The sequence below is a fragment of the Magnolia sinica genome, chromosome 1 (assembly GCF_029962835.1).
Source record: "Magnolia sinica isolate HGM2019 chromosome 1, MsV1, whole genome shotgun sequence".
Taxonomy (NCBI): domain Eukaryota; kingdom Viridiplantae; phylum Streptophyta; class Magnoliopsida; order Magnoliales; family Magnoliaceae; genus Magnolia; species Magnolia sinica.
In genome coordinates this window covers 17,919,956-17,929,972 of record NC_080573.1, presented here as the reverse complement: position 1 = coordinate 17,929,972, position 10,017 = coordinate 17,919,956, and the positions used below count along the sequence as shown (strand labels likewise).

Sequence of the window (10,017 nt, the reverse complement as noted above, 5' to 3'; positions counted from 1 at the left end):
TCCTGCACGTTCCAGCTATGCCTCCACGGCTGCCAACCCCTGTCCTCTCTCTCTCTCCCTTTTATAGGTAAAGGAAGTCGGTTGGTTTGCTGGAGTGCGAAACTCCTGGAGTCGGTGCGGAAGGTCGGGCGTTTATGCGGAGATAACGCAAAACTGTTTACTTTTTGGACTGTTTTGGAACGGACGACCATCTATCTCCTTTTTTGGCCTTCATGGTGATGGTCACGGCTCCATGTTGATGAGTTTGAACGGTTTGGATTGCTGATCCGATGACAATCTTGATCAAGGAACGGCCCGGAAGTCTCGATTGCGGGCAATAGAGCTTGCGCACTTCTTGCGCTGTGATGTCGGTGGAGTCCATGATCGAGTTCGGTTGAGAAATCCATACCGTCCATTGAAATACTTGCGAAAAACCATTAGGGAATGGTGATTTTTGGAGTGAAATCGGTGGGGTACACAAGATCTTCTACTCGGCCGTCCATCCTGCGTTTAACGGATGGGATCGTGAATACGCTTGCATAGTGGAAAAAAGACACCTAGGCGTTGGTCTTGGCCATCTTATAAGACATGTGAACGGGTCGGATCATCGAACTGAGGAGCGAGTGGGGCCCACTGCTGAAAAACGGACGGACAGCGTCCGTCCGCTGTTGCTGCGGAAGAAGAAGACGGGTCAGCCCGTCTTTGACCAGGCTGACCGTCCCGTGCACGGCCGGTGCGTGTACACTATGTACACGTACTGTATATATAGGGTCCACTGTGATTTTCGTTCGACATCTGCTCCGTCCATTTGCTGTGTCACTCCATTTAAGGCGTTGAGAACAAAATTGAAGCATTTTCAGATGCCACGCGGGCCCTAAATCACTGATTTATGGGCTGATCTGTCCATTGGGCCACTTCCAGAGGGATCCAATGGTTGAAATTTGATGTGTACGGTTAGTTTTTAGTCCTCGATCCATGTATAAAGTTTCAAAATGAAAAGATGACGAAAACCTAGTGATCTTGCATTCTGGCTGACTTTCAGGCCGCTTGAGCTTCAGTTTCTCGATTTTCGCGGATCCCTGGCGTGTAATTCCATCGATCTTGGTCCCCTGGAGTCCATCCCTTGCCTTTAGTGTCATCAGAACGTTAAATCCATGGTTTAGACACCCTTTTTCAGTCCATGCTCGTAAATACACTCTGCATCACAAACACGATTAAATCGGGCCATTGAACGGTATTATGCTTGTAAATCCAGGTAATAATTGGGTCTGATATGCAATATTTGACCCACAACAGATTGGCTTCACCTTGGATGGGGGACAACTGAAAAGTCTCCCATTTCGAATTCCATTCCTTTAATCATCGAACTTTAATCCATTAAATGCAGGATGTCTCTTAGCTTTTGTTTTTTTTTTTTTTGCTGGGGCCATTCTTTTCAAAAGGTTATGATCTTCCAATCTGGAAGATTTTCAAGGCATTCCACATTAGCTGAATGTCTTATCAGATTAATGGTTTGGATCACAGAACCATTGCCCACATGTACAGAAGTTTGCAGTTCAACAAACTGTCCCTTCGCCGAAGAGAGGGATCCTATAATTCCCCAGCCATAATTTTAATGTTTGCAGTAGTTGCTGCCTTTTCAGTTCCATTGAGATGCAATTATGTTTAAAAGAAGGATAAGCAAACACAGCTTTTTAGTTAGATTGATATAAAAAATAAGAGCTTCTTTTCATTCAAGCTTGTACATCTATGGATGCTGCAGCTTTGATGTGTTAGTTGGGTTTTATATTTTGCGCAATGATCATAGTCATATTGTCATAATCTGTTCTTGTATGAATCTTCTCCAAAAATAGACGCTGACATCTTCTCTTACCATACCAATTACTTGACGTTATGAGGTCTTCTCAACCAAGATTAAGAACACTACAAGAAAAGAGGGCTTTAGCCTCGGTTCAAAATTGAGGCTAAAAAGGTTAAAAACTGAGGCTAAAGCCTTTAGCCTCAGTTTTGCCTCAGTTATCCAAACCGAGGTTGAAACCCCCGTGGCTAAAGGCTTTAGCCTCAGTTTTAGCAACCGAGGCTAAAATGACTTTTATGGCCTCAGTTCTTCAAGTGAGGCTAAAAGAACCTTTTTAGCTTCAGTTTTCTCAAAATGAGGCTAAATCAAAATTTTAGCCTCCATTGTTTCCAACTGAGACTAAATCTAAATTTTAACCTCAGTTGCCTCCAATTGAAGTTAAATCTATTTTTAACCTCGGTTCTCAACAACCGAGGCTAAAGCCTTTAACCACGGGAGTTGTAGTCTCAGTTTAGGTAATTGAGGCAAAACTGAGACTAAAGATAGATTTAGCTTTTGTTGGCATCAACCGAGGCTAAATTCGATTTTTAACCTCACTTCTCTATCAACCAAAGCTAACAATATCATAATCAACAAATGATTGAACCTGTGCATATTTCACCCATTTAACATTCATCAAGACAACAATCAGCACAATATCAACAAAACAATTAATGGTCTATTTAAAGTTTTCAAAACAAGATACAAATGCACATGAACTGCCACATAGCCTTCCACATGAACTGTTTCAGTAGGGTCCCCTTCTAGCTCTCCTCTCTCTGCAACCGTTGTCTTTCAGCCTCTCCTTTGACAAGCTCCCCCTAAAAGAAATGGAAAGTAAAAGCTACTTAAGAAAACTTTTAAGTGAATTAAAGCTAATGCAGGAAACGTTTTGAATATATCCCAGTAACCATTGATGAGCTGACTTTGTTTTCCAATACATTTATAGTATATTCTAGCTCTTCCACAGACTTCTCTAACAGCTTCACCTCCTCCTCCTCCTCTTCAGCATAGTTCTTCCTTGCCTCAGCCATCTGAGATCGAAAGGGAAAACATTGAGAATCAAACATGACACAAGTAGGGGAAAAAATCAGAAATAAGGTAATGATAACAAGAATTAGCAAGCACCTGTCGAGCTTCTATAGCAATTGCTTCATTTTCTTCAGCAACAGCTTGTACCATTTCTAGCTGCTCTTTCAAGACAAGTACCTCAGAATCAAGGCAATCCCTTCCCTTAGTAACTTCATTCAGATCACTCTTCAAACCTTCAAGGTTATGATTCATTTGCCCAAGTGAATCACTCATTTCAATAAGTTCTCAAATAGGATTCCTTCCAAATGTCAAATCGATTAAGCATTTTATCAGATTCCAAAAGGAATTCTGATGTAATTGAGCTCATAGCAAGAGTCTCCTGCCAATTGCAAAGCAGAGATGATGGCAGCGATTCTCTGACCCTTTTTGCTACACAGTGTCCCCAAGGGCCATGGCCGTCAAACACACCACAGAACATCATGTCTTCTTGGCATCCGAATTCCTACAACCCATATAGAACCCACATTTTTAAAAAAAATACATAACCTTTGCTAGAGAAGAATGCAGAGCAACCCTTTGCTCAGTTATGGCATCTCCCAATTTTGGTAATTCAAGGGAGCACAGGAAGCATTTGCGCAAGTATCTCATCAGGTCATTTATTGCACCAACTATAGCTACCATATCGAAAAAGAACAAAGTCTTGCACAAATCTAACTCGGGTTAAGTAGAGGAAGAATGCACAACTGAGTTTCTTTATTATAATTCCAAGCCCAAGAGATAATATTGAACCAAAAGGAACCATCTGAAAACAGGATAAATAGGCCAATGTTCAATTGGTATTTTATAAACCTTTTTAACTTACAAATCTGTTCTAATTTATTAGACAATGACAGTTGTTCCACGACCAATATTCAATAAAAAAGACAGTTGTTCCACAACCAATATTCAATAAAGAAGACAGTTGTTCCACGGCCAACGTTCAAGAAATCATGATGGAAATTACATTCAGTTGACACAAGTACCAAAACATTAGATGAGTTAAGAGCAGAATTGAGACACAAGTACCAGAACATTAGATGAGACACATTCAGTTGACAAGGTAGTTTTGGCAACAATTGACTAAATACTAGAGACCAAACCTTTTCATGAGATACAGATTGTTCAGTACTGCTGTTTTGATCAAAACAAAGTTCAGAGATAGGAGATTGCACAATCCTGCATTAAAACAAATCTACAAATACCCCACACTTTCAGAAAAAAAAAAAGAGAGTAAAAAATATAAGTACAGGAGTACCAAACTGATTTTAACTATGTCCAAGATGGTAGGACACGACACAACGCATACTCGACCCCATTTTGATCAGGCTTGGTCCATTGGGTACCTTTTGGACGAAATCCAAATCAAACAGGAGGTAAAGCAATCAAAAGTAGAACATCCATATTGGAGACTGCAATACCTGAAAATGAAGCATGGGCACCTAAAATTAAGCAAACATATTAAAATGTTAAAGCCAAAAACACCAAGCTCTTTGCCAAATGACCAAAAAATACTAAACTGCATGAAGATATTGCCAAATGCAAAGGCAGTCTGAATCCAAGAAAAATGAGTACAGTAGCTCAGGAAAATAGCGAATATTAACAAAAGATATATGATACTTTTGCAGTGTAAGAATATGCTTTAGGATCTAAACATTCTTTCAAAACATTTAATAATATATTTGAGACTCATGAATATGAGTTTCTACTTTCTAATTTTTGTAAAAAGCAGGAGCAGAGAAACAGACCAACCTGATTTTTAGGCCAAGTTATCTACATGTGTTTCACCTGATGCACGCCTCCCATTTCACCTGATTTTTAGGTCCTGCTACTATCTTATATTCTAGTATAAATTGGTCGCCAAGGCTTCAGGACTCCTCTAGAGTCACCAACACATCCCTTAGCTACTACTAAGGGAGCACGACACCTAATTAAATTACAAAACCCCTAAACAACCACACCATGAATGATTGCCATCTCAAAAAAACTAAGTGTACATGTGGCAGCTATGTACATTTGTCTTTCGTTTTAGTTTTGTTAAAACTTACAAAGGATATCCCAAATCCAATATTAATTTTTCCATAACAGCCGTTACGACACCGTAACGAGGGACGGTTACCACCATTACTAAGGATACCTTGAGTTGGAAGCATAACTACTTAACTTGAAACCACAAAGAAACTCAGGATCGTAAGTTGAAGAATAATCATTGAATAGCATTTCAGCCAATGGAAAGGAAACATAGACTTCAAATAGTTTTTAGCTGCAAAAAACAACAATGACAAATTGGCCATCCATGCTCCTAACAATATTTTTGTAGTTCCCATACCTCTTGGATTGCTACTAAAGCTTCAGTCGTCCAACAATTAACTCCCCTAGAATAGAAAGCAGTTAGCTCCCTTACCTAAAACAAAAAAAAACAAAAAAAAAAAAGAAGGACCATGAGACTAATACATGTGCGAATATTAAGACTCTTCAATGTATGAAAATCCATATAAGATTCTTAAAAGCATGGATCGCCCAGCAATAGAAAGGAAAAATGCTCAAAAGTAAAAGCTCATTGAGAACACAAACATAACATATTCCTAAATTTGCCTAGTATGTGTTTATATTATTACATTGTTGTTTAATCCCCACTGGATTCATAGAGAGTAGCCGAAGACACTCATTGATTTCAGGGGGCCTAAGTTGTATAAGCCAGCCATGTTGTAGCGGTTTGTACACCTCAGAGCTCTAACCTTTTGTAGAGTTCTCAAGTTCTTTTAATATAAAATGTTCTTGTGCTTTGATATTTCTAACATGTAAAATGGTATCAAAGAAGTTTAATTGTGTTTCACTATGATTTTGTTTTGAGTTGGATTGAGGTTGACTAGATCAGTAGTAGACATAAGAAGACGAGGAAGAAGAAATTAACAAAATAAATAAATGAATGAAATTACAAGGAAAAAAGAAACAACACAATTGCTATCTTCAGAGAGTGCATAAAAAATTGGCAGAAGCATCATGATATAACTTACAAGTGGGTCACAATAAGTTTTTCTTTTCTTTCTTTCTATAATATGACTGTATAAAAGCTAAAATGATGGAGTTCCTTTTTTTCTCTTTACTCATAGCTAACAAGAGTTAAATGATTAGGCAACAAAATCACAAATGCTGAACATGGAATCCAGTAACAATGTATCATGAATATAAAAGACATCCTATGCAAATGAATTGACTAAATGTCAGCTTGCCAAGTTTGAACTGCATGACCCATACATGTATGTAAAAATGCAGTATATCTGATTAATGTGTCGGGATTTTCCCTTAAGAACAGCTATGTCAAATGATCACATTAAGGTCTGGATTGTTGAGAGCCTTTGGGTTCAAACCTGGGAATGATTTTCCTACCCCAAGTTTGTTCTGTTCTTCTGTTACTTTATGCTCCAAAGAATTATCTGCTCAATCAAAAGAGAAACAAAGACTGTGATGAGGATTGCATATGAAGAAAAAGAAGAAGATGAAGAAGAAAACACCATGAAAAACTCTCTCTGCATGTTTGTTTTAGGCTTAAAATGTAGTTCTGAAGTCGTAGAAAGAAATACATTTTTGAAACCATAAATGTTTGTTTGAGCTTACTTAAGAAATCAAAACAGTCAGCTGCTCTAGGACTTCCCATCTCAGGAATTTCATTGCCAACTTCATTGCAAAAATTCTAGCCTTCAAATGCCACTCTCAATCCATCTCTTCTCATGCCTGGACCACCCACTGCTGAAATATACCTTTGTTCTGTAAAACAAAAGAAACTGAAAGAAAGCATTTTCATCATAATAAACAATACAAAAAAAATGGTTTTCCCTGGATCTTTTCATGCAAGTCTGCTGAGAAAGAGGGTCTGAATACTTCAGAAAAGGGATGCAGCTTGCAGGTGTTGGCCTCTTTTTGATTTTTTTAGTCCTTTTTATCATATGTAGATCTTTGTTGTGTTCTTTCTTCTTGCATTGGTTTCTTTCCTAACACTCTTATTAGTATCTACAAGCAAACAATTGAGAAAATTCATGAAAGATAGCCCCTGATTTTTATTCAAATAAATAAGATGTCAAGTAAAGGCAAGAACTCATCTGTTTTCATCAGACTAATGCAAAACCAGCAGATTCAACACCCTCACACTCATAAGCATCCTAAGCTAGTAATATGAGGCCCACCCCTATAAAACCCTAACAAATAGCACCAAATATAAAATTTTCAAAAAGATGTAAGTGCATTACCTGTAATCTGAAGTAATATCAACACTGATTTCAAATCCTTATGATCTAAAACTCTGCAAACTCTCAATACTAATTAAATGGAAGACCTAAAAATGGCACTTCCCTTTTCTCACTAGCTGTGCATTTAATTGCACCTAATCATGAAATTTCATGATATTTGATGCAACCAAATGCACTCTAAACCGTAAACCATAAACCGATAAAAAAGAAATTTCAGATGAAAGAAAATGAAATTTGTGGCCCTCCCCTATAGTAGCCCCTTTAAAATGAGAATTCAGAATTACAGACAAAATCACATATAAAAACAGGAAATTCGGAACATAGAACCCATACCATGAAGGACCTGAGCTCATTCTTCATGTCAGCAATGCCATTCAGAATCTCAATCTTTTGGACATGACCAAGTTTGCTGAGAAAATTTAACTCCACTCCTTCCTGTTGCTCCAATTTCTCCTTCCTCTTTTCCTTTGCCACCTTTTCATATTCCTCAATTGAGTCCTCATCAATTAGATAGCCAATGCCCTTTTGGACATAGAATTCTGTGCAAGCATTACACCTGCAAAGCAGATTTCTCCATTTCTTAGAAAGAAACATGGGTTTTTTTCTTCTCTAAAACAAATGAGGCTTGACATGGATCCACTCCAAATATACAGTTGGGATTTGAAATGCTACCGTGGGCTGCATCCTGCTTTAAAGCCACATTTTTCTCCAAATTCACTCCAAGCAGAGGATCTCTAAGGAAACAGTTATTAAAAAAACCTAACTATCTGATTTGGACTGAATAGAGCTCACTCTATATTGGCCTATTTATTTTATAATAAGAAATAGGCCTTGGACCGTTCTAGAGGCCGGTCGATTTTGCCCTCCATGTTTTCAGTGAGAACAGCGTATCCCAAATCGGTGCTATCAAATTGACGTGAACAAACTAACAATATTAACAATCTAGATTTAAAACGAATTCCTATTTCTGTAATCCGCACTCAAATTCGAATTCAACAGCATGTATGAAGCCCCATAAACAATCACAAACCTTCAGAAACACTAAATCTACAATCATCTCAAAGCAAAAACCCAATCACCGACGAAAGAAACGAAAATTCATACCGATCATGCGAGCTTTCAAGTTCGTCTCCCTTGGATAGTTTCTGCATTATGCTCGAGAGGGTCCAAGCTCCAGCATCGCCATCTGCTGAACATCTGGATGGGAGAACCCGACCCCGGGGCTTTTCTGGCGGAGTCTCCGTCCCAAAGGCCTTCGGCGGGAGGTCTCTTGCAGTCGGAGCAACGGATTCCGCTGCCATGGAAGGGTTCTGCTTTAGCTGCTTCGGTGGAAACTGCGCCAGGCGGCGGCGTTGGAGAATCTCAGTATAGGAAGAGGAGCCGGAGCTAGGGTTTTCTATGAAAAGAAAGGATGGACAATCGAGGTGTGAAAATCCCAAGGGAAAACCTAGAAAGAGAACGAAGATCTCTCTCACTCGAGTCGGGGAAAAAGCAGCGCGCCTGCGAATTTATATTTCGAAATTAGACTTTTGACCTCGGTTCCTATACTGCCGAGGCTGAAAAGCAGATGTTTGGCCTCGGTTCCTATGCAATCGTGGCTAAGAAGTCCGGTTTCATTTTGACTTTTATAATTTTTTTTCAAAATTTTCAATTATTTGAAAATTCTCAATCTTAAAAAAAATTCTAACTTTTTTCAAGATTCTCAAGTTCAAAATTCTTTTTTTTTTTTCAAAAATTTCAAAGACTTTCAAAAATTTTAATTTTTTTAAAATTCTCAATTAAAAAAAAAAAATTCATACTTTTTCATGATTATCATTTTTTTATTCTTAATTTTTCAAAAAAAATTCTTAATTTTTTAAAAGTTCTCAAAAATTTTAAAAATTCTTAGTTCTTAAAAAAATTCAAAATTCAAACCTTTTTCAAAACTCTCAATTTTTTCACAATTGTCAAAAATTTTAAAAATTATTAATTCTTTCAATATTCTCAATTTTTTTCTTTTAAATATTCTTAAATGTACACTTTTGGCCTCGGTTCTTATGCAACAAAGGCTAAAAAGTAGACTTTTGGCCTTGGCTACTGTGCAACTGAGGTTAAAATGTAGACTTTTCGTCTCGGTTCTTATACAATTGAGGCTAAAAGGTAGATTTTTAACCTCGGTTCCTGTGTAATCGAGGCTAAAAAAATAGACTTTTCACCTTGGTTCCTATGCAACTGAGGTTAAAAAGTAGACCTTTCGCCTCGGTTCTTATGCAACTGAGGCTAAAAAGTAGACCTTTCGCCTCGGTTCCTATACAACTGAGGCTAAAAATTAGACCTTTCGCCTCGGTTCCTATGGAACTGAGGTTAAAAAGTAGACCTTTCGCCTTGGTTCCTATGCAACTGAGATTAAAAAGTAGACCTTTCGCCTCGGTTCCTATGCAACTGAGGCTAAAAAGTAGACCTTTCGCCTCAGTTCCTATGCAACTGAGGCTAAAAAGTAGACTTTTCACCTCGGTTCCTATATAACTGAGGCTAAAGAGTAGATTTTTTACCTCAGTTCCTATGCAACTGAGGCTACAAATTAGACCTTTCGCCTCGGTTCGTATACAACTGAGGCAAAAAAGTAGATTTTTTACCTCGGTTCCTATGTAACTGAGGCTACAAATTAGACCTTTCGCCTCGGTTCCTATGCAACTGAGGCTAAAAAGTAGATTTTTCACCTCGGTTCCTATGCAAATGAGGCTAAAAATTAGACCTTTCGCCTCGGTTCCTATGCAAATGAGGCTACAAATTAGACCTTTCGCCTCGGTTCCTATGCAACTGAGGCTAAAAAGTAGATTTTTCACCTCAGTTTCTATGCAACTGAGGCTACAAATTAGACCTTTCGCCTTGGTTCCTATGCAACTG

At 38.2% G+C, this 10,017-nt stretch overlaps 1 protein-coding gene across 1 annotated transcript; it reads right to left on the bottom strand.

Annotated features, from left to right (window-relative positions):
- Positions 1-5,873: 5,873 nt before the first annotated feature.
- LOC131241543 (uncharacterized) lies at positions 5,874-8,604 on the bottom strand. Its single transcript, XM_058240302.1, has 4 exons — positions 8,236-8,604; positions 7,465-7,687; positions 6,503-6,669; positions 5,874-6,321 (listed from the first exon to the last, which is right to left on the bottom strand). The coding sequence occupies exons 1-3, from the start codon at positions 8,430-8,432 to the stop codon at positions 6,586-6,588; spliced, it is 504 nt and encodes a 167-aa protein (XP_058096285.1). The 5' UTR covers positions 8,433-8,604; the 3' UTR covers positions 5,874-6,321; positions 6,503-6,585.
- Between the last annotated feature and the right edge of the window lie 1,413 nt (positions 8,605-10,017).

What these genes read in the sequence shown, in the direction of transcription:
- LOC131241543 (XM_058240302.1), bottom strand. Translation starts at nt 8,432, where the DNA reads ATGGCAGCGGAATCCGTTGCTCCGACTGCAAGAGACCTCCCGCCGAAG. An exon ending in CTTGAAAGCTCGCATGATCG is followed by an intron (nt 7,688 to 8,235) that starts GTATGAATTTTC and finishes TCTGCTTTGCAG; the next exon opens with GTGTAATGCTTGCACAGAAT. An exon ending in ATGAGCTCAGGTCCTTCATG is followed by an intron (nt 6,670 to 7,464) that starts GTATGGGTTCTA and finishes GCTTTCTTTCAG; the next exon opens with TTTCTTTTGTTTTACAGAAC.